Source organism: Mustelus asterias, chromosome 7, assembly GCF_964213995.1.
Source record: "Mustelus asterias chromosome 7, sMusAst1.hap1.1, whole genome shotgun sequence".
Classification (NCBI taxonomy): domain Eukaryota; kingdom Metazoa; phylum Chordata; class Chondrichthyes; order Carcharhiniformes; family Triakidae; genus Mustelus; species Mustelus asterias.
The window spans coordinates 93,890,358-93,915,428 of NC_135807.1; the positions used below are offsets into that span (position 1 = coordinate 93,890,358).

The window sequence follows — 25,071 nt, forward strand, 5'->3', positions numbered from 1 at the left end:
CCTTTATTTCTGCTCTCTTGTCTCCTTGAGTTCAGCCAATTTCGAAACCAGTTCAATGCCTGCCTCCAATTTCATGAGCTTCAACTTCAGTTAACAGTTTCCGATAAGGAGAGACTTTATCAAATGTCTTATGGAAGTCCATATAAATAATATTACTAGACATTTCCTCTGTTCTACTTTTGTTACCACCTTAAAAAATTCAATTCACCAAATTTGTCAGGCATGAACTACCCATGACAAATTGGCATCAGCTCTCCCTGATCGGCTAAAGGTTTTTAAAGGTGTCAATAGAAATTTCCTGACAATAGATGTTCGGCTAACTGTTCTATAATTCCCTGTTTTCCTCTGTCACTTCTTCAAGTAACAATCTCAAATTTTCCAATTTAAAGACATGGTCCTGAATAAAGAGAATTTTAAAAGATTATAGTTAGGTCATCTGCAATGTTCTTAACTACTTCTTTTCAGGCCTTGGGAAGGAAACCTGGTCTTGGGTATTTGTCACACTTGAGTGCCTAGGTTACCTCTTGCTGCCCATATCTTTCCCTTATTCCACAATACTTTTTTTTTTGCAATTTTCTAATGCCTTTTATTTTAGTTTTATGTTATCTTAAACTCTCGTGCATTGTAGTCCTTTTTTGGCAAGTATAAATTGATTCTGTATCATGCCAAATTACTTTTTAAACAACTCCAACTATACTTGTTGCTTTATCCATTAATAAATTTGGCCAGTAGATAGTCCGTCTCATCTGCTGATGTCAGCCCCACCTAAATTTAGATTGGAATAGCTGTTTCATGTTTTTCCCTTTCAAACACTACATCACCACTCAACATTATACTTATTAGATAAATATTCACATACCATTTGACAGCTAACTAAATCTGGCTCATTTCTAAATTTTTGTTTATCGTCACATGCATACAGTGAAAAGTATTGTTTCTTGCATGCTATACAGACAAAGCATACCATTCATAGAGAAGAAAAGGAGAGTGCGCAGAATGTAGTGTTACAGTCATAGCGAGGGTGTAGAGAAAGATCAACTTAATATAAGGTAGGTCCATTCAAAAGTCTGACAGCAGCTGGGAAGAAGCTGTTCTTGAGTTGGTTGATACGTGACCTCAGACTTTTGTATCTTTTTCCTGACGGAAGACCATAGCAAGCATTCTTTCTGGTTGTATCACAGCTTGGTATGGCTCCTGCTCTGCCCAAGACCGCAAGGAACTACAAAAGGTCGTGAATGTAGCCCAAGCCATCATGTAAACCAGCCTCTCATCCATTGACTGTCTACACTTCCTGCTGCCTCGGCAAAGCAGCCAGTATAATTAAGGACCCCATGCGTCCCGGACATTTTCTCTTCCACCTTCTTCCTTCGGGAAAAAGATACAAAAGACTGAGGTTACGTACCAACCGACTCAAGAACAGCTTCTTCCCTGCTGCTGTCAGACTTTTGAATGGACTTACCTTGCATTAAGTTGATCTTTCTCTACACCCTAGCTATGACTGTAACACTACATTCTGCACTCTCTCGTTTCCTTGTCTATGAACGGAATGTTTTGTCTGTACAGCGCGCAAGAAACAATACTTTTCACTGTATGTTAATACATGTGACAATAATAAATCAAATCAAAGGTGGAAGAGACAATGTCCGGGGTGCATGTATTCCTGAATTATGCTGGCTGCTTTGCCGAGGCAGCGAGAAGTATAGACAGCGTCAATGGATCTAACCTGGTGGAACATATGAGGCTGGACTTTCAACGGTCATGAGATACAGGTCTGAAAGTGGAGTGGGGGAGGGTGTCTGGAAAAGGGAGGGGGAAACCAATTTGGTCTGAGGCTCCATGACACATTCCTGTCTCTGTGAAAATCTACAGGAGATGGGATAGTGGCAGGACATGTTACCTACCCAGCCATAGCTTTCCAAGCATCAAGGCACCTTTCAAGCCAGAAGGTACTTGTGAAGTGGCGGCAGCCTCCCAATGGCAGGCTGGGTGGCTGTTAGAACCAGAGGCTTCATTCAATTGTTATAGACAGGAGAGGTAAAACTGACCTCCTTTGTTTTCTAGCCATCTGTCCATAAGCAGAGGCGTTTGTTTTAAAATTGATTGTGGCATTTATTCCAAAAACCCTTGCTTTGTGTAATCAATTTTTAAGAATTCCGTAACATACTTTCAAGATGAAATCAAAAGTTTAGTTTATTCACGCAACTTCACACACGGGATAGGAAAGAAGGGTTTTACAACTATGAATAGCTTAACAGCAAAAAGAACCACAAATAGAAATCAGTTCACATGCTTTTCAGAGTACAGAAAGTCCAAATCCAGACAGGGTGCCCCTCACTGAGAAGACCCAATTCAGATGGGTTCCAGACTAAAGGGAGAAGTGCAGAATCCCTTTACAGTTAAGAACATAAGAACATAAGAAATAGGAGCAGGAGTAGGCCATCTAGCCCCTCGAGCCTGCCCCGCCATTCAATAAGATCATGGCTGATCTGACGTGGATCAGTACCACTTACCCGCCTGATCCCCATAACCCTTAATTCCCTTACCGATCAGGAATCCATCCATCCGCGCTTTAAACATATTCAGCGAGGTAGCCTCCACCACCTCAGTGGGCAGAGAATTCCAGAGATTCACCACCCTCTGGGAGAAGAAGTTCCTCCTCAACTCTGTCTTAAACCGACCCCCCTTTATTTTGAGGCTGTGTCCTCTAGTTTTAACTTCCTTACTAAGTGGAAAGAATCTCTCCGCCTCCACCCTATCCAGCCCCCGCATTATCTTATAAGTCTCCATAAGATCCCCCCTCATCCTTCTAAACTCCAACGAGTACAAACCCAATCTCCTCAGCCTCTCCTCATAATCCAAACCCCTCATCTCCGGTATCAACCTGGTGAACCTTCTCTGCACTCCCTCCAATGCCAATATATCCTTCCTCATATAAGGGGACCAATACTGCACACAGTATTCCAGCTGCGGCCTCACCAATGCCCTGTACAGGTGCATCAAGACATCCCTGCTTTTATATTCTATCCCCTTCGCAATATAGGCCAACATCCCATTTGCCTTCTTGATCACCTGTTGTACCTGCAGACTGGGCTTTTGCGTCTCATGCACAAGGACCCCCAGGTCCCTTTGCACGGTAGCATGTTTTAATTTGTTTCCATTGAGATAGTAATCCCATTTGTTATTATTTCCTCCAAAGTGTATAACCTCGCATTTCTCAACGTTATACTCCATTTGCCATATCCTCGCCCACTCACTCAGCCTGTCCAAATCTCTCTGCAGATCTTCTCCGTCCTCCACACGATTCACTTTTCCACTTATCTTGTGTCGTCTGCAAACTTCGTTACCCTACACTCCGTCCCCTCCTCCAGATCATCTATATAAATGGTAAATAGTTGCGGCCCGAGTACCGATCCCTGCGGCACGCCACTAGTTACCTTCCTCCAACCGGAAAAACACCCATTTATTCCGACCCTTTGCTTCCTGTCGGATAGCCAGTCCCCAATCCACTTTAACACACTACCCCCAACTCCGTGTGCCCTAATCTTCTTCAGTAGCCTTTTATGGGGCACCTTATCAAACGCCTTTTGGAAATCCAAAAACACCGCATCCACCGGTTCTCCTCCATCAACCGCCCTAGTCACATCTTCATAAAAATCCAACATGTTCGTCAAGCACGACTTTCCCCTCATGAATCCATGCTGCGTCTGATTGATCGAACCATTTCTATCCAGATGCCCTGCTATCTCCTCTTTAATAATGGATTCCAGCATTTTCCCTACTACAGACGTTAAGCTGACCGGCCTATAGTTACCCGCCTTTTGTCTCCTTCCTTTTTTAAACAGCGGCGTAACATTAGCCGTTTTCCAATCAACCGGCACTACCCCAGAATGCAACGAGTTTTGATAAATAATCACTAACGCATCCACTATTACCTCTGACATTTCTTTCAATACCCTGGGATGCATTCCATCCGGACCCGGGGACTTGTCCACCTTCAGTCCCATTAGTCTACCCAGCACTGCCTCTCTGGTTACATTAATTGTATTAAGTATTTCTCCTGCTGCCAACCCTCTATCGTTAATATTTGGCAAACTATTTGTGTCCTCCACCGTGAAGACCGACACAAAAAACTTATTTAAAGACTCAGCCATATCCTCATTTCCCACTATTAACTCCCCCTTCTCGTCCTCCAAGGGTCCAACATTCACTCTAGCCACTCTATTCCTTTTTATATATTTATAAAAACTTTTACTATCATTTTTTATATTAATTGCTAGCCTAGCTTCATAGTCTATCCTTCCTTTCTTTATCGCTTTCTTAGTCTCTCTTTGTTGTTTCTTAAATTTTTCCCAATCACTTGTTTCTCCACTATTTTTGGCCACTCTGTACGCAGCTGTTTTTATTTTAATACTCTCCTTTATTTCCTTCGTTATCCACGGCTGGTTCTCCCTTTTCTTACAATCCTTGTTTTTTGCTGGAATATATTTTTGCTGAGAACTGAAAAGGATCTCCTTAAAAATCCTCCACTGTTCCTCAGCTATCCTACCTGCCAGCCTGCTCTCCCAGTCTACCTTAGCCAATTCATCCCTCATCCTATCATATTTCCCTCTGTTCAAACAGAGGACACTGGTTTGGGACCAAACTTTCTCCTCTTCCATCTGAATCAGAAATTCGACCATATTGTGGTCACTAGACCCAAGAGGGTCCTTCACAATAAGATCCTTAATTCTACCTACCTCGTTACACAATACCAGATCCAAAATAGCTCGTTCCCTCGTCGGTTCCGTAACATGCTGTTCAAGGAAACTATCCCGACAGCATTCTAAGAACTCTTCCTCCATTCCACCCTTACCGACTTGAGTCTGCCAGTCAATGTGCATGTTGAAGTCCCCCATGATTATTGCCGTTCCGTTTTTACACGCATCCCTTATCTGCTTGTTTATAGCCCTCCCCACCTCAACATTATTATTTGGGGGCCTATATACCACACCTACTAGTGTCTTTCTCCCTCTACTATTCCTCATCTCTACCCATAACGATTCCACGTTTTGTTCCTCAGAGCCTATGTCATCCCTCAGTACTACCCTGATATTATCTCTTATTAATAGCGCGACCCCACCACCTTTTCCTTCCTGTCTATTCTTCCTAAACGCCTGATACCCCTGGATATTCATCTCCCAGTCCTGGTCACCTTTCAGCCACGTTTCTGTAATGGCCACTAGATCGTACCCACTCGTGCTGATTTGCACCATCAACTCATATACCTTGTTCCGAATGCTTCGTGCATTCAGGCAAAGTGTCCTTATTCCAGCTTTTATCTGGACCCGCTTTGATGAGTCGCGAACACCCTCTCCCTCTACTCCCTTATCTAAATTACCACCTTCATTCACTTGCACCCTCTCCTCTACCATTAATTTTGTAATTCCCCTTACCCCTGCATCCTCCACCCCATCAATTAGTTCCTTGATCCTAGTCAACTCTTCTAGCTCCCCTCCCCCCAACCTATCTAGTTTAAATTCTCCCCAGTTGTGCTATACTGAGGTGTATTTGATATTCGGAGACTTGGTCTGCTTGGCAGACAGTGGCTTGTGGCTTTCAGATAAACAGCCTTTGAGTAGGGCTTGTTGCAGGTTGCTTGGTGAGCATGGAGTCTGGCTGTCAGAGGTTTGCAGGTTGGAAATAAGTCAGCATTCTGCCTTGAAGCTAGAGATGTATACAAAGACTAGAAGCTTGGATCACTAATGAGTTAATTCTAGCCTAACAAGCACTGTTTTTTTGGCCAAAATCCATGTTTCCCTTAGGAACATGATGGTAACTGTTAGAACCTCTGCAGGTAAAACAAGTTCAAATGTCAATTGTTATGGTCCAAACCAGGGGAGATATTGTCTGCTGTTCCTCTGGTTTTGTGAATTCTGTGTTCTTACAATGAGGTGTGAGATTTTACAAGGTCTGAAACTCTTTTATCCTCGTCAGTGCTGTTGGAAATCTCCAGAAACTGGCCAATCTTAAATTATGTAAGCTGTAGTCATTGTTTGGTTGACCAAATCCATTTCTAAATAAACAAAAAGAATGAAGTTTGATTTATACAGTTCATGAGTTCTTATTGACATGTCACAATGAGGAACAGACCCACTGTAGTGCTCATTACTTCAGTGGGGGCAGGAGGCCTATCTTCCACCTGGTAGACAGCCCTAACTAACCCTTTTTGGCCCTTATTTCCCACATTTGTTGCTGGCAAATAGGAATGGCACCCCTGCAAACTACTTCAGCAGAAACCACCGTTGGGTTACAGATCTTTTAGTATTAGAGGTCCTACTATTGCCCTTTACAATCCATCCGCTGTTCTTAATTGGAAAGGGCTGTCATCGGCCACTTCCTCGAAAATATCTTCCTTACGTCACTGCTGTCATTTCCAAGTTCTCGCTCCAGATTTAGCTCAGCATCCGGAACGAGCTCCTGGGATGAAAATTCAGCCCATTCTGTTAGAAAACTATCCTGAACACACACCAGAAAATCATTACCTTTCTGACATGAGCTAGTTACCTAGTTTACTTATCCCAATCTATATCAAAGTTAAAAGTCTCTTTCCTACATGCTTGTCTTATGTCAGGTATCACTTCAATCCTGTTATCAGGAGGACTAGGCACAACTTCAGGTACAGTCTCAAATCCTTTTTTACTTCACAATTCGATCTTCAAATTAAAGCCTCCACAGCCTGCTTATCACTTGTTATATCTCTTATCATGGTAATGATTTACTTCTTACTATCAAGGCTACTCTCCCCATTTTCCCTATCTTTCCTGTGAACCATATAACATGACATATTTAGTTCCCTGTCCTGACTATTTTACAACCATGTCTCCATATTGGCTATGATGTGGAGATGCCGGCATTGGAGTAAGCACAGTAAGAAATCTCACACCAGGTTAAAGTCCAACAGGTTTATTCGGCAGCACTAGCTTTCGGAGTCTCAGGCTCCTTCATCAGGTGAGCGAAAAACTGTATTCACAACAGAATAAACCTGAACGCCGAATAACAGAATAAACCAAATAAACCTGTTGGACTTTAACCTGGTGTTGTGAGATTTTTTATTTCACAAACAGGGCATATACAGACACAAACTCAATTTACAAGATGATGGTTAGAATGCGAGTTTTTACAGGTCATCAAGTCTTAAAGGTACAGACAATGTGAGTGGAGAGAGAGCCAAGCACAGGTTAAAGAGATGTGTATTGTCTCCAGCCAGGACACTTAGTGAGATCTGTAACCCCCCCACAAGCAAGTCGTGGGGGTTACAGATAGTGTGACATGAACCCAGTTGAGACTGTCCTCATGTGTGCGGAACTTGGCTATCAATTTCTGCTCAGCGATTCTGCGTTGTCGTGTGTCGTGAAGGTCGCCTTGGAGAACGGTTACCCGAAGATCAGAGGCTGAATGCCCGTGACTGATGTGTTCCCCAACTGGAAGGGAACACTCCTCCTGGCGATTGTCGAGTGGTGTTCATTCATCCGTTGTCGTAGCGCCTGCATGGTCTCCCCAATGTACCATGCCTCGGGACATCCTTTCCTGCAGCATATCAGGTAGACAACGTTGGCCAAGTTGCAAAAGTATGTACCGTGTACCTGGTGGATGGTGTTCTCACGTGAGGTGATGGCATCCGTGTCGATGATCCGGCACGTCTTGCAGAAGTTGCTGTGGCAGGGTTGTGTGGTGTTGTGGTCACTGTTCTCCTGAATTGCTGCAGACAATGATCTGTTTGAGGTCGTGCAGTTGTTTGAAGGCAAGAAGTGGGGGTGTGGGGATGGCCTTGGCGAGATGTTCGTCCTCATTAATGACATGCTGAAGGCTCCAGAGATGATGTTGTAGCTTCTCCGCTCCGGGGAAATACTGGACGACGAAGGGCAATCTGTCCGCCATGTCCCGTGTTTGTCTTCTGAGGAGGTCGGCGTGGTTTTTCGCTGTGGCACGTCAGAACTGTCGAACGATGAGTCGAGTGCCATATCCTGTTCTTACGAGGGCGTCTTTCAGCATCTGTAGGTGTCTGTTGCGATCCTCCTCATCTGAGCAGATCCTGTGTATACGGAGGGCTTGTCCGTAGGGGATGGCTTCTTTAACGTGTTTAGGATGGAAGCTGGAGAAGTGGAGCATCGTGAGGTTATCCGTGGGCTTGCATTACAGTGAAGTGCTGAGGTGACCGTCCTTGATAGAGATGCGTGTGTCTAAGAATGCAACTGATTCCAAAGAGTAGTCCATGGTGAGTCTGATGGTGGGATGGAACTTGTTGATGTCATCATGTAGTTGTATATATCCGGATCATCGACACGGATGCCATCATCTCACGCAAGAACACCATCCACCAGGTACACGGTACATACACATGCGACTCGGCCAACATCGTCTACCAGATACGCTGCAGGAAAGGATGTTCCGAGGCATGGTACACTGGGGAGACCATGCAGACACTAGAACAACGGATGAATGAACACCGCTCGACAATCACCAGGCAGGAGTGTTCCCTTCCAGTCGGAGAACACTTCAGCAGTCACGGGCATTCAGCCTCTTCAGGTTAAGTGTTCTCCAAGGCGGCCTTCACGACACACGACGTTGTTGAGCAGCAACTGATAGCCAAGTTCTGCACACATGAGGACGACCTCAACCGGGATCTTGGGTTCATGTCACACCATCTGTAACCCCGACGACTTGTCTGGGCTTGCAAAATCTCACTAACTGTCCTGGCTGGAGACAATACACATCTCTTTAACCTGTGCTTAACCCTTTCTCCACTCACATTATCTGTGCCTTTAAGACTTGATTACCTGTAAAGACTGGCATTCCAACCATTATCTTGTAAATTGAGTGTGTGTCTGTATATGCCCGGTTTGTGAACACAGCTCTTCACTCACCTGATGAAGGAGCCCGAGACTCCGAAAGCTAGTGCTGCCAAATAAACCTGTTGGACTTTAACCTGGTGTTGCGAGACTTCTTACTGTCCATATTGGCTACCATGCTATACAGTATCCTCCAAGTTAGATTCAATTTGTGTTTGTAATCCTTGTGATGTATAAAGCTAATTTGGGTCACATATACAAACAGAACAGTTTCCAAACGGTGGGTTACAACCCCAATTGAGGCAGAAGCAATAAAATCACATTAACCTCCCACTCCATTGCATTATCTCAACAATGGGAAGTGGGCAAACTTCTGATGTTGGACACTGTGAATGGCTGTGGCATCTCTGATCAGGTGTGCCGTACGCAACCAAATATCTGCATAAATGCATTAGAGGTTTCTGGAGCAGCTTCTCAGCGTGGTGGCAATGAAAGTGCAAATGGATTTAGTGACTAAAGGCAGCCCAGAGGACCCAGAATTTTCATGTTTATATGTTGTATTATATATTGATTTATAAACTGTAACCTTTAATAATTATTGAATATTATTTGTTGTTTTATTGCTCTTTTGGCATCTCAGATCATATTAATTTTCAATTTTTAAAATGGGGCTACATTGGAGATAAATTGAGCAGCGTCTTAAACGTGTCCTTCTGCTGTGTTTCCTTTTAATCTCTCCTGGCCTAATTTACAAACTTTAATTTTCCCTTCTCTTGCAGTGCCTAGAACACAATTTCTGACCCTTATTCCACGCTCTTTACTGTTTGTTTTTGAATTATCAATACCACCTTTTCCAATTTTTCCCACAGACCTACCCACTTTACAAATTTAAAGCCCTTATGCCCATTCACCCCCAAGCCCGGTATTCTTTTCATTCAATTCCTGGTTCAGGTGGAGCCCATCCCAATGATACAATTCCTTCCCGTCCCAGTTCTGGAGCCATTATCCAGTGAAAGAGAATCCTCTTTCCCGCACCATCCCTAAAGCCACATCACACCACCTTAATCTACTTATCCCATTGACAATTTGCATGTGGCTCAGGGTGATAATCTGAATATTATAATCCTCGAGATCCTATCCTTTAATTTAGCTCCTATTTCTTTGCAACCAGGACAACTTTCCTACTCTTCATGTTTCTGGTCCCAATATTGACTATAAATATTTCATCCGCACCCTCCTTCTTTAGTATCCTTTCAAGCCAGTTCGATATGTTCTTCTCCCTGACACCAATCGACAAAACAAACAATAGGGGACACAAAATTCTGTTTACAAAGGATGCTGCCTGTTCCTCTAATAACTGAGTTACCTACTGTTACGTTAGGCTTTCTCTCCTCCTTGCTCTGAATAGTTTCCTGCTGCATGGTCCATTTTGATTTCCCTTCAGACAGTTACAATATAACTGTTAGGTAGGACCAGTCTCTGTGGTTCTTTGTTCGCCATCTCATCTAGGTTCTTCATAGTCTGTATACCATTGGTCACACTGACCCCGTTCTGGACTTATAGCTCTCGATGAGATGTCTGGAGCAATATCCAGATACTACACCATCCTCTCCCTTCCATGTATGAATGTATCCAACTCACTCTTATTTAAATTACTCTGAACCAGAGATTTGAGACACAGACATCCACTGCAGGTGTTCATTTAAGTCTCTATCCACCAACTCCCATGCTCTGCATTCCAGACATACAATCTGCTCTACCACCTTAGCTTCAAATATGTAGCTTTTAGTTGGTTGTTTTTTATTAAGTCTAAATTTGCCATAAGTAGATTCAAAGGTTGTCAAGGATTTGGAAAAACCTCCCCAATCAGTTCTTTTACTTTTTATGTGATGATCTCTTTTCCTGACACTGTTGTCCCCAATTCTTCAACTATCAGATGTTAAAGAACTAAACATGCGAAATGGAGTTATACAGATATTTGACTTATGTACTTGCTTTAAATGCCTTGGGTTTTGTGCCCCTCTTTCTCTGTGTTGATTGTGATGTCAGTCTGACTTCACTTTTTTCCATTTCTCCCGAGTTTGATTTGGCCTAATCCCTCGGTGTGCTTTTCTCCTCCTTGTTAGAAGGTGGAAATTTAGTGGGATACCAGTCCATGTACACCAATATCTGAGCAACTACTTTTCAACTGCAGCCTTGACAGTGAGTGCACCACTGGGTTAATTGGTCAGCGAATCACCAGCTCAAAACTAATTCTGGCCACTCGACATTCATACATGCTCTCAATCCATAGTTAGAATTATTGAAGTTGTTTTTTAAAAAAAACAGACAAGTCTGGGTGTGCAGATGACAAAAATTAAGATCTTCCCAGGCCAGGGGATGGCAGGGACAGGTTTTAAGCAGAGAACATTTCAGTGGGTAAATGTCACACAAAGCAGTGTAGTTAAAGGGAAAGAAAGTGATGGCTAATGCATAATATTTTAATGTTGTGTGTTAGCCATCACATTAAGACTTAATGTTTAGGAACCACTATATTTGATCAAGCTAGATTAGTTGCAATTAAGCATTTCTGATAACAGTAAGTCCTTTGTACTCAAAGCTTGAAGATTACAACTGATATTCTAACCTATGGGTTTAATTTCAAAAAGATGCACCATCTGTCTCAAATTTCTTAATTAAAATGAGTGTATGGTTTTCACTCTGTGGCATGAAGCAATGAATTGAAATGTTTAAAAAATAGTCCCTACATTGTTTTAGTGAATAAATAGAATATCAAGTTGAGTACTGAGCTAACAAATAAATTACATACCGTTCCTTTAAAGTGATATTGCTTTCAGAGAATATGCAACCAAGTGTAAATATGTCATTGCTGGAGCAGTGACGTAAAACATGCTTATGACCAGCTGGCTGTTTTGTGTGTATTGAATTCCAAGGTTGGATGCATTTGTTGTGCTCTCGTGTGACTTGTATATATTAGAACTGGTCTCCAAATAAAAGAACCTACTTTGTTTACCAATCCTGTATGTATGATTGGTGAGTTTGTGTGAACAAATCAAATAAAGCAACAAGCATTCTGAAAGAAAAAGGAATCTTGTACTCTCAACTGCAGTGAATTTTGCACTCTTCCTTAGGATAATAACAAAACATTGTTGTTACCTATACTGGACACCATTACATAGGCAGGAAAGAAAAACAGCGGATTGCACAAAAATGATCACTCCAATTGTCCAACTTTGTAAATTACATTACAATTAAGCTCTTCCTGTCCTCCCGTGCCAAGCCATTTTATAAACCTTACAATGGATATATGCATATAGCACTTGCATCTTGCTAATCTGGTACCAAGGCCAAAACCAAGCATTTAAGCATACAGTAGTACCATGTGCACCAAAGGAGAAAATGTCAGTAGAATTGGATCAAATGAAGCTGGGGCACAACTGAGACTGGGAAAAAAAAAACAAGCATGGTTGTAATAAAATGTTACAATGGTGCAACAATTGATGGTATCCATCAAATCGGAGTGATCATGAGTATTCTCTGCCCAGCTGCAGGGTATTTCCTGAACTCAGCAGTGGCCAACAATTTTCTACATGCTTGCTATTGGAGCTTGCTCAAGAAAGTCAGTGTGGCAACAAAAATAAACAGAGGATTTTGCTGTTAGAAAAGATTACATTTTGGTATGACATTGCTTTGGCTATACTTCAGAAAACCACGGAGGCAACTTCAGGTGGTCTCCAACAATGTCTCCTGCAAAATGTTATTATTGTGTACAGCCGGCTATTCCTATATGCGGTACTTTAAATTAACCCAGTACTGAATCTGCATGATAATGTTTCAGGTTGCTTTGCGGCCAGGCACAAGTGCATCTTAGCAGGGACTTTGGTCTCCAGAGAACTTAAAAGATGAGTTCATAAAATGTTTACAAGCCGTTTTCATAGAGCAGCATGTTCTAGGGCCAACCAGTGAGCAGGCTATGCTAGGCCTGGTAATGTGCAATGACAGTAAGAAGTCTCACAACACCAGGTTAAAGTCCAACAGGTGTATTTGGTAGCACAAGCCACTAGCTTTCGGAACGCTGCCCCTTCATCAGATGAGTGGGAGTTCTGTTCACAAACGGGACATATAAAGACACAAACATTTGAAAATTGAGTTTGTGTTTTTATATGCCCTGTTCGTGAACAGAACTCCCACTCACCTGATGAAGGGGCAGCGCTCCGAAAGCTAGTGGCTTGTGCTACCAAATAAACCTGTTGGACTTTAATCTGATGTTGTGAGACTTCTTAGTGTTTACCCCAGTCCAACGCCGGCATCTCCACAATGTGCAATGAGACAGGATTAATGAATGACTTCATCATAAAGGAGCCTTGGATGTTACTAACGATTAAATTCCACATTCAGTTTGAGGGTGAGAACTGTGGGTCTAAGACTAGTGCTTTAAGTCTAAATGAAGAATATGAAAATCAATAATCAGAGTTTCCATAGGTATTTACAAAAAGAAAGTAATGAACAATGGTGCTCTGAGAAAATCTGGGGAATTAATAATGGAAAATAAGGAAATTGCAGGTGAATTGAACAGATATTTTACATTTGTTTTCACTTAGATGATACAAATAACATCCCAGAAATAAGTGTTCATCAAGAGGTGAAAGGGAGGAAGGAACATAAAACAATTACTATCAGGAAAAGATTACTGAGAAAATCATTCAAACTAAAAACTGACCAGTCCTCAGGTCCTGATGGACTTCATCCTCTGATAACTACTGAGATAGTAAATGCCTTGGATTTAATTTACCAAAATTCCCTAAATTCTGGAAAGGTGCCATCAGATTGAAAAATAGAGAATGCAACTCCTCCACTCAAGGAGGGAAAGAGACAAAGCAGGAAACTACAACCAGATTGGCTTAACACCGGTCATAGGGAAAACACTGGAATCTATTAAGGATATTATAGCAGGGCATTCAGAAAATATCAATGCAATCAGGCAGGGTCAATATAGTTTTGTGAAAGGGAACTCTTATTAGACTAATTTATTAGAGTTCTTTGAGGAAGTAACATGGATAAAGGGGATCCTGTGGGTGTGGTGCATTTAAGATTTCAGAAGGTATTTGACAAGGTGCCACATCAAAGGTTACTACACAAAATAAGAGCACATGGTGTATGTGGTTAACATATTAGGATGGATAGAGGATTGGTTAGCTAATACGGAAACAGAATAAGCATAATTTTTTTTTCTGGTTGACAAGAGTGTCACAGGGATCAGTTCTGAGGCCTCAACCATTTACAATTTATATCAATGACTTGGATGATGGGATACGGCTATTTTCAGCAACTGCACATGCATATTAACATGGAAATGAAGAGGTTGCTGTCCAATAAGTCCTGCACCTTCAAAAACTGCACGAAATCAAAGACTAGCCATTCATTGCTGTATTTAGCTCATCAGATATGAAGTAACCTCACCAGAAAAGGTTCGGATTTGTCCATTCCAGTGCAATTAACCTTTCATCAGTACGATACATTTTAACTACTGTCAAACAACTTCTCTGACACGGAGTATTAATTTTCAGAAGCGTAGAGCATTGCTCCTTCAGCTTTTGGTCACTGATTTTTAAAAAGAATTGAACTGCTTTTTTAAAAAAACTCAATCTCAATGTTAACTTAATTGATTTCTAGCACTGGAAATGCAGAGTATATATAACATGGTATTTCAACAGTACAGATGGAAATTATGGCAAATCATTTGCACAGTTGATGAATTAATCCAGCTACAAACCTCATAGGACATACGTGCAAAATAGTATTGAGGAGATACACGTTAAAAAATGAGCAGCTTAAAGATTAAGTAATAAACTTCTAGGGGATCTCAATTAACTGATTTCTGATGTATTGCAGTTTTGCAAACTTAATTTTAAAAACACAATTTTGTATTAATTCACATTAGATCAAATCCAAATGCTTGACTATAGCAACTGATCAAAAGAATTCACTTAACATTTTCATGGTGATGTCAATAAAATAGCTGGGAGGACGGCATGGTCATTTCTCTATTAAGTTCAGCCACATTTTCTGCCAATTTGGTGCATGCTCAGTTATGCTATTTACTCCATGAAGTCATTAGTAGCAACGGATTAGCCATTTCATTTTGATGCCAGCAGTGGCCTGGACAGAAGGAAAATAAATGGCAATTATCTTTGGTGGAGGATCTAGGATTTATCTATCTTTCAGTTCTAGACAAGGTTCAGTGTTCTGACCCATTAACCTGAGCTTTAATCTACACAAATGCTGCAGGACTTGCTCATTCAGTCCAGATCTTTCTGTTTATAGGTCATTCCTTCTGTAAGCTAATCACTGTGGACCCAGTTATATTCCAGTTTCTTCTTTATGACTGCAGTACTCATTTCATTGATTATGCTATATCAACTTACAATGGAATTTTATAACTTAATAGCCCTTGACAACTCAAAATGGGAGGACAAAATCCGTCAGTGGTTTTCTGTGCACATGCAGACAAGTGCTCATGCTCAGACAGATACTAGTGGCCATCTTTGCCACCATCTTGTATTGGCAAGAGACAAACGGAATAAGTTAATATATTCTTAAGCTTACGGAGGTGGTCTGAGCTGTTCTATCCAGTCAAAATGAAGTCCAGAAACATTCAGGATCCTTCTCCTACCCACGAAATTAACGGACCCTTGAAATACTGCTCACTTTAAACAACTTGGTCTCCAAAAATGCAGCCAACGTTTTAAGTATATAAAACGTTATAAAGTAGCCTAAAATTACTCTATGGCAATCCAGTTGTTTAGGTACACCGTATTAAATTGAAAGATTGTAACTCATTGCCAGATATTTATTCAATATAAAGATTATGTTTTTAGAATTTTTAGAAGTTTTTTTGAAAAACAGAACTTTCAAACTTGATTCAAAACAAATGAACTTAAAGACAAGCACTTACAAAGTTAAATGGTAGGATTTTTCTTGTCCAAAATCAATTCAGGTTTTGTGATGCTACTGTGCCTTTAAAAATGTATTTTAAGCATGTTCTCTGCAGTTATAAACAGGCACCCAGCTGTCAGTCCTTTTATTTCCTTTGACAAGGTCCCTCATGGCAGACTGGTACAGAAGGTGAAGTCGCATGGGATCAGAGGTGAGCTGGCAAGGTGGATACAAAACTGGCTCGGTCAAAGAAGACAGAGGATAGCAGTGGAAGGGTGCGTTTCTGAATGGAGGGCTGTGACAAGTGGTGTTCCTCAGGGATCAGTGCTGGGACTTTTGCTGTTTTATATATAAATGATTTGGAGGAAAATGTAACTGGATTGATTAGTAAGTTTGCGGACGACACAAAGGTTGGTGGATTTGCGGATAGCGGTGAGGACCATCAGAGGATACAGCAGGATATAGACCAGTTGGAGACTTGGGCAGAGAGATGGCAGATGGAGTTTAATCCGGACAAATGCGAGGTAATGCATTTTGGAAGGTCTAATACAGATAGGAAATACTCAGTAAATGGCAGAAACCTTAAGAGTATTGATAGGCAAAGGGATCTGGGTGTACAGGTACATAGGTCGCTGAAAGTGGCAATGCAGGTGGAGAAGGTAGTCAAGAAGGCAGTCAAGAAGGCATATGGCATGCTTGCCTTCATCGGCCGGGGGAGTGAGTTTAAAAATTGCAAAATCATGTTGACGCTTTATAGAACCTTAGTGAGGCCGCACTTGGAATATATAGTTCAATTCTGGTCGCCACACTACCAGAAGGATGTGGAGGCTCTGGAGAGGGTACAGAAAAGATTTACCAGGATGTTGCCCGGTATGGAGGGCATTAGCTATGAGGAGAGGTTGGAGAAACTTGGTTTGTTCTCACTGGAGCGATGGAGGTTGAGGGGAGACCTGATAGAAGTCTACAAAGATTATGAGAGGCATGGACAGAGTGGATAGTCAGCAGCTTTTTCCCAGGGTGGAAGAGTCAATTACTCGGGGGCATAGGTTTAAGATGCGAGGGGCAAGTTTTAAAAGAGATGTACGAGGCAGATGTTTTACAGAGTGGTGGGTGCCTGGAACTCATTGCCGGGGGAGTTAGTGGAAGCGGATACGGTGGTGACTTTTATGGGGCGTCTTGACAAGTACATGAATGAGATGGGAATAGAGGGATATGGTCCCCAGAAGCGTTGGGGTTTTTAGTTAAGTCAGGCAGCATGGTCGGTGCAGGCTTGGAGGGCCGAAGGGCCTGTTCCTGTGCTGTAATTTTCTTTGTTCAATGTTTATTTTTAATTTGGGCCTAATGCAGTGTTCTGGAGTTTATGAACCTTTTGGATTGTTGGGGGAAGACTGATTGAAGGAACCAGCTGACCATGACCTGTCACAGAGGAATCCAAGGCTTTACTTTGTTTGTTAGAAGCTGCCTGAACTCCAGACTGAAAACAGTGTTTTTGTCTCTCCCATGTATGGGATATTTAGCTCTTGGTGCCTGGTTAGCTAGTAACTAGAAGCAAGGAGTGCCTCTGTCTCTTGAACTATGCTGAAAGTACCAGGGTCGGAAAGCGTCAGCGTTTTCAACTCACCATCCAAAGGAGTAAACCAGAGGGGGTTGGAAAGCTGCAGGCTCCACATCACATGAGCATACTTGCTTACTGTATTAAGCCTGGAACGGGTGTGTATGTTTGTAGGGGTAGTTGGTGTTGGAACAGTATTTTTTTTTAAACTAAAGATGTATACAATGATTGTTTTTATTCTTGTTTGTAATCGGTAAAAGTTATTGCTAATGTTCTTTCCACATGTTAACTGTATTCGTAAATAAACTGTTTGATAAAAGTTCCCTAGGTGGGTCATTTGAATCATACCTGGAGTGAAACATCTTATGCTTACTCATGCCAAACCTCAAAGTGCAAAACTTATGATCCAGGCTAACTCCATAAAACACCTTGGGAGTTTCTGACCTGGATTATAAGTTTGCAGAATCAAAAAAAAAAATCCCAAGAAATAAGAACATAAGAAATAAGAGCAGGAGTAGGCCATCTAGCCCCTCGAGCCTGCCCCGCCATTCAATAAGATCATGGCTGATCTGACGTGGATCAGTACCACTTACCCGCCTGATCCCCATAACCCTTAATTCCCTTACCGATCAGGAATCCATCCATCCGCGCTTTAAACATATTCAGCGAGGTAGCCTCCACCACCTCAGTGGGCAGAGAATTCCAGAGATTCACCACCCTCTGGGAGAAGAAGTTCCTCCTCAACTCTGTCTTAAACCGACCCCCCTTTATTTTGAGGCTGTTTCCTCTAGTTTTAACTTCCTTACTAAAGTTAAGTTAACTAAAGTTAATTCTTACTAAATCTAAGAATTTAAAAAAGTAAAATGCACTGGTGGCATAAATCTCTTTCTTACAGCAAATCTGGAAACTACAAAGACAATTCATAAAACATAGCAAATGGTACAGAACTCTGGATATGATAGCATGAAGTATGGGAGTAAAAACGGGTAATGTTACCTCAACTTAGCTCCTTCCAAATTACAATATAAAATTAAATCTCCTTACTGTAGTAACCATATACGATTTACATTCTTATTAATATGATCACCATGTACAATTCATATTTTTACCTCTACCACTGAAAGTAGACAGAGCTAATGATTTTTGCCCCGCTTGTTCATCTGTTTGTAAATTACATCTTCCAGAAACTAAAATGAGTTAAGGTAGACAAGTCCTTGGGTCGGATGGGATCTATCCAGGTTGCCGTGGGGGGGGATTAGCTGGGCCCTTAACCGAGATCTCTGCACCCTCTTTGGCCACAGGCGTGATTCCAGAGGGTTGGAGAATGGCCAATGCCATTCCTTAAGAAAGAAAACAGAGATATCCAGGTAATTACAGGCCGATGAGCCTGATGTCCGTGGTGGGGAAGCTGTTGGAGAATATTCTGAGAGGGTTTATTTGCATTTGGAAGTGAATGGACTTGTTAGAGATAGACAGCATGGTTTTGTGCAGTCAAGGTCATGTCTCAGCAACTTGATTGAGTTTTTTGAGGAGGTGACAAGAATGATTGATATGGGAAAGGCAGTAGGTGTTGTCTACATGGACTTTAGGAAGGCATGTGACAAGGTCCCTCATGGCAGGCTGGTACAAAATGTAAAGTCTCAAGGGATCTGGGGTGTGCTGGCTAGATAGATACAGAACTGGCTTGGTCATAGAAGACAGTAGTTGTGGAAGGGTGCTTTTCAGAATGGAGATCAGTAACTAGTGCTGTTCCACAGGGATCAGTGGTAGGACCTTCGTTGTTTGTATATATCTCGATCTGGAGGAAAATGTAGGTGGTGTGATTAGTAAGTTTGCAGATGACAAAAATTGGCAGAATTGCAGATAGTGACGAAGATTGTCAAAGGATACAGCAGGATATAGACAGATTGCAGACTTGGGCAGAGAAATGGCAGATGGAGTTTAATCCAGACAAATGTGAGGTGATGCATTTTGGAAGATGAAATTCAGGTACGAATTATACCGTGAATGGCAGACCCATAGGAGCATTGACATACAGAGGAACATGGGTGTACAGTTCCACAGATCCCAGAAAGTAGCAACATAGATGGATAAGGTGGTCAAGAAGGCATACAGCATGCTTGCCTTCATCGGTCAGGACATCAAGTATAAAAGTTCTATAAAACTTTAGTTAGCCTGCATTTGGAATATTGCATGTTGTTGACTGCCAAACTACCAGAAGGACATGGATGCTTTGGAGAGGCTTCAAAGTAGGTTTACCAGGATATTGCCTGGTTTGGAGGGTTTTAGATACATAAGGTTGGATAAACTCGGATTGTTTTCACTGGAAAGACAGAGGCCGAGGGGCAACCTGATAGAAGTCTACAAAATTATGAGGGGCGCAGATAGGGTGGATAGTCAGAGGCTTTTCCCAGGGTGGAAGGGTCGACTACAAGAGGACACAGATTTAAGGTGAGATGTGGTAAGTTTGTGGGAGACATGCAGGAAACGTTTATCACAGAAGGTGGTGGATGCCTGGAATGCCTGCCAGTAAAGGTGGTGGAAGCATGCGCATTAGCAACGTTCAATCTTGATAAGACACATGAACGGAAGGTGAACAGAGGGATAGAAAGCACATATCAGCACAAGCTTGGTGGGCTGAGTGGCCTGTTCCTGTGCTGCATTGTTTTTTGTTCTAAAGGGTGGAATTCAATAATATTTGGTGCATAGACAGGTTACGTCCCAAGGAAGAGGCAGTTCCAGATCCAGGATTTTTTTTAAAAATGGATTTATTTGACTTATTTTATAATGTCTGGGTTTTATTTAGAATGCTATGGATTGTATCAGCTACTGATGGAATTTATCACTGCTGTCGAAAACGTGAGCAAAGGTTTCAGAACAGGTTGCTGGATGTGGATTGGCATGAAGCCTCCTCAGTGAGATGGAAGCTCTTAAAAATGTATTTTTTTTCCCAGCATTGTAGTTATGAAGCATCAACCAGATATGGAAAAGCCTCAAGGAAGAGCTGTGTAACTGTAATAACATTGAGTTAACACAGCTTGATGTGGAGATGCCGGCGTTGGACTGGGGTAAACACAGTAAGAAGTTTAACAACACCAGGTTAAAGTCCAACAGGTTTATTTGGTAGCACATGGCTTTTGCTACCAAATAAACCTGTTGGACTTTAACCTGGTGTTGTTAAACTTCTTACTGTGTTAACACAGCTTGGCAGAGGTTTTGAGTGCCTTCTTCATTTGTCATGAATGTTTCTATCCCCATAATCAGCTGGTAAGCAAAATCAAAGGCTAGTTTTCCACAAAGTGTTTGATCTTTGGGTTTCTATTGTTAATACGCCCCCAGAACACATTTGCAAGATAGATATTGTGGAACACTAATAAATTGATTGTATAAATCTACTGCCAGATTATGATGTGGAGTTGCCGGCGTTGAACTGTAAGGCACAGTAGATGGCAAGTAGATGCAAGGCACTGTAGGCACAGTAAGTAGTCTCACAACACCAAGTTGAAGTTCAACAGGTTTATTTGGTAGCATGAGCTTTCGGAGCGTTGCTCCTTCAACAGGCAGGTGAAGAGTTGTGTTCACAAACAGGGCATATATAGACACAAACTCAATTACAAGATAATGGTTGGAATGCGAGTCTTAACAGGTAATCAAGTCTTTACAGGTCCAGACAATGCGAGTGGAGAGAGGGTTAAGCACAGGTTAAAGAGATGTGCATTGTTTCCAGCCAGGACAGTTAGTGAGACTTTGCAAACCCAGGCAAGTCGTGGGGATTACAGATAGTGTCACAGGAGCCCAAGATCCCGGTTGAGGCCGTCCTCATATGTGCAAACTTGGCTATCAGTTTCTGCTCAGCGATTCTGCATTGCCGTGTGTCATGAAGGCCACCTTGGAGAACGCTTACCTGAAAATCAGGGGCTGAATGCCCCTTGACTGCTGAAGTGTTCCCCGACAGGAAGGGAACACTCCTGCCTGGTGATTGTTGAGCGGTGTCCATTCATCCGTTGCCACAGTGTCTGCATGGTCTCACCAATGTGCCATGCCGCAGGACATCCTTTCCTGCAGCGTATCAGGTAGACAATGTTGCCGAGTCACAAGAGTATGTACTGTGTACCTGGTGGATGGTGTTCTCACATGAGATGATGGCATCCGTGTCGATGATCCGGCATGTCTCGCAGAGGTTGCTGTGGCATGGTTGTGTGGTGCCGTGGTCACTGTTCTCCTGAAGGCTGGGTAGTTTGCTGTGTACAATGGTCTGTTTGAGGTTGCGCGTTTGTTTGAAGGCAAGTAGTGGAGGTGTGGTGATGGCCTTGGCTAAATGTTCGTCTTCATCGATGACATGTTGAAGGCTCCGGAGAAGATGTCGTAGCTTCTCCACTCCAGGGAAGTACTGGACGATGGAGGGTACTCTGTCCGCTCTGTCCCGTGTTTGTCTTCTGAGGAGGTCTGTGCAGTTTTTCCACTGTGGCACGTCGGAACCGTTGATCGATGGGTTGAGCGCCATATCCTGTTCTTACTAGGGCATCTTTCAACGTCATCTTGAGGAGGATCACAACAGATACCTACAGACGCTGAAAGACGCCCTCGTAAGAACAGGATATGGCGCTCAACTTATCGATCGACAGTTCCGACGTGCCACAGTGAAAAACCGCACAGACGTCCACAGAAGACAAACACGGGACACGGCAGACAGAGTACCCTTCGCAGTCCAGTACTTCCCCGGAGCGGAGAAGCTATGACATCTTCTCCAGAGTCTTCAACATGTCATCAAAGACGACGAATATCTCGCCAAGGCCATCACCACACCTCCACTACTGGTTTTCAAACAACCGCGCAACCTCAAGCAGACCATTGTACGCAGCAAACTACCCAACCGTTAGAAGAACAGTGACCATGACACCACACAACCATACCACAGCAACCTCTGCAAGACGTGCCGGATCATCGACACGGATGCCATTGTCTCACGTGAGAACACCACCCACCGGGTACACGGTACATACTCTTGTGACTTGGCCAACATTGTCTACCTGATACGCTGCAGGAAAGGATGTCCCGAGGCATGGTGCATTGGCGAGACCATGCAGACACTATGTCAACGGATGAATGGACACCGCTCAACAATCACCAGGCAGGAGTGTTCCAGCAGTCAAAGGCATTCAGCCCCTGATCTTGGGGTAAGCGGTCTCCAAGGCAGCCTTCATGGCACACAATGCAGAATCGCTGAGCAGAAACTGACAGCCAGGTTCCGCTATCAGCCTCAACTGGGATCTTGGGTTCACGTCACACTATCTTGCCTGGGTTTGCAAAGTCTCACTAACTGTCCTGGCTGGAGACAATTCATGCTCCGCATCATGGAGACAATTCACACCTCTTTAACCTGTGCTTGACCCTCTCTCCACTCGCATTGTCTGCGCCTGTAAAGACTTGATTGTCTGTTAAGACTCGCATCCCAACCATTATCTTGTAATTGAGTTTGTGTCTATATATGCCCTGTTTGCAAACTGAACTCTTCACTCACCTGATGAAGGGACAACACTCCATAAGCTGGTGCTACCAAATAAACCTGCTGGACTTTAACCTGGTGTTGTGAGACTACTTACTGTGCCAGATTATCACGGTGGACACATACATTATTCCATCCATAACTCAGATGTCTAAATTGTATTTTAAGTCCTGTATTGCTATCTTACACAGTAACCTATATAAGAGATGAAGACTAGAAACTGAAATTAGCATTCTAATTGGGAGGTCATTGGAGACCCATGATCACACTAAACCCTCTCGAGAAGGGCTGCAATCGCCATTCAGGATAAAATGTTGCACAACAATGCACAAAATGTTGCACAACAATGCAAAGCATATCAGTGTAACAGGTTTACTTACAACCTTACAGCTTTGTGTCATGTAAATAATGTTGAATATTTCTAACAAGTGGTAGATTTCACCCAATATTGTGTGTTTTTATTGAATGTTCAAATTCAAGAACTCTCACTTATTCTAATGTGTCTATAATATCTAAGTTGTAAAACCGTTGCATTTTAAGACAAATTTGTTTGAAAAGAGCAACAGAAATTATTCCTCTGTTATTATCAAGCAACATTTTGATTCTCCCACCACACAAATAGGTTATCAGATAATCAACATTGAGCAACTAATACTGCACAAAAATGTTCTCTTGAAGGTAAACCCAGTGTCTCATGAAAATTCTGACCAATTAAGATATTTAAAGCATTCAATTAAAAATCCAAAGTTTTCATATCAACATGGTGAGGCCTCAAATTATTTTTTCCAACTTAAAAAGTGAAATGTGTATGCAAGCTACTTTAAAATGCGACAATTTAGACAGTGGTGACGATACAGAATGAAGAGTTTACAACAAAATGCTCTTCTCAAAGCACATAAAAATTAAATTGCAATACAAAAAGACTTGCTCATTTTATGAACATTACACTCACATTAAAAGATTGGAGAAATACAGTCGCGACAGATTAGAGAACCCAGGAGATCTAAACATTTTTCTAATGCTGGAGGACATCAAAAACAATTTATAAAGAGAATGGGGAATCTTGCATGTCTCAGATTTAGACAGGCCACCAATCAGAAACTTTGCAAATTCAGCAGTTACTAATAGGATAAGATGCAATTTCATAAACTGTGGACGAGATTTTCAGTACAGAAAATGGACAAAAGATTATCTAGCAACTGACTTGAGCTCGTGATGCATTGTCAGAGTTCAGAAATGGGTCGATTAAAGCGCGGGATAAACATGAAGCGTCGGTGCCTCGCAGAATTTCTGCAAGACGGTGGATGAGGTGAGAAAGCCGCAATTAAATGCAAAATAAAAGACCCCAGATGAAATTTAGAAAGGAGTGAAGAGAAACGGTGCACCAAGCAGTGGATTAAAACACTTGGGAGTTATAAGCCTGTAATTCCGATAAAAGCAGCATATAGGCCCAAAAGAACCTGGCTTTGCAGTTAAGGTCCGCACGGAACAACCGAGAACCGCGATGTCTGGGGCCCGGAGCAATTCTCCAATCGATCGAGGGACTGAAAGGAAAGGAGCGTGACGAGGGCCCACGGCCTCTCCGCAATTTCCTCCGTCTTCCACCCGCCTCCCAGACAGGCAACAACGGCCGAGTTAGTCACTCGAGGCCGAGGATAGGCCGCTTCCCCCTGTACTCCTCCTCTCGGCATTTTTACCTAGTTTTCTCACCAACTTCTCCAGAGACCTCTTTCCACTCGTCCTGTGAGCGGGTCGGGGTGACGATCCTCCTCTTTAAACAGTGGGTCCGGTAAAGGCAAGGCCGCAGCGGAGCCCGGGGCCTCGCTCCCTTCACCCCTCCTCCTCCTCTCCCAGCGCTGACGTGCGCATCCACCGCTCCGGCTATAAATAAAGCCGTGCAGCAAGCAACCACCGAGAGCCAGCTAACCCCCCCCCCCCCCCGGTTAACGAATGCGGTCACGCGTTTACGGCCTGGACTTACAGTCGGTTGCAGCTTTACTTCTGTGCTGAGGCTGGTGTCCCTCCCCGGCTCCGCACACAAACACTGCCCGCCCAGGAGAGAGAGAGAGGCTGTAAACAAGATGGCGGCCGCCGCAGCCGCTTCCCGCCCAAAACTATTCAAACGCACCGGATGTTTACCGTCCAACCGAGGGCGAGCCGGACCGGGAGCGGAGCGAGGACAACCTGCTCCTTCTCAGGGTGCTTTAACTCGAATGTATTTAATCAGTGAGTGACATAGGTCTTTTTGA

General features: G+C 42.8%; 2 protein-coding genes across 9 annotated transcripts in view; both read right to left on the reverse strand.

The window, feature by feature from the left end:
• Positions 1 to 24,928, reverse strand: part of rad21b (RAD21 cohesin complex component b) — an 82,415-nt gene extending 57,487 nt beyond the window's left edge. The window contains exon 1 of one of the 8 annotated variants that reach the window (XM_078216477.1): positions 24,804 to 24,925. The gene's annotated coding sequence lies outside the window, so the exon portion shown is untranslated. Of the gene's footprint in view, positions 1 to 24,519 lie in introns of all 8 variants that reach the window. The other 7 variants (XM_078216482.1, XM_078216479.1, XM_078216478.1 and 4 more) reach the window with 7 other exon arrangements.
• The window catches only part of LOC144495487 (tumor necrosis factor receptor superfamily member 6B-like), a 34,728-nt gene continuing 16,002 nt past the window's right edge, over positions 6,346 to 25,071 (reverse strand). The window contains exon 5 of the mRNA XM_078215504.1: positions 6,346 to 6,495. Coding sequence (XP_078071630.1) covers positions 6,346 to 6,495 — 150 coding nt within the window. The remainder of the gene's footprint in view (positions 6,496 to 25,071) is intronic.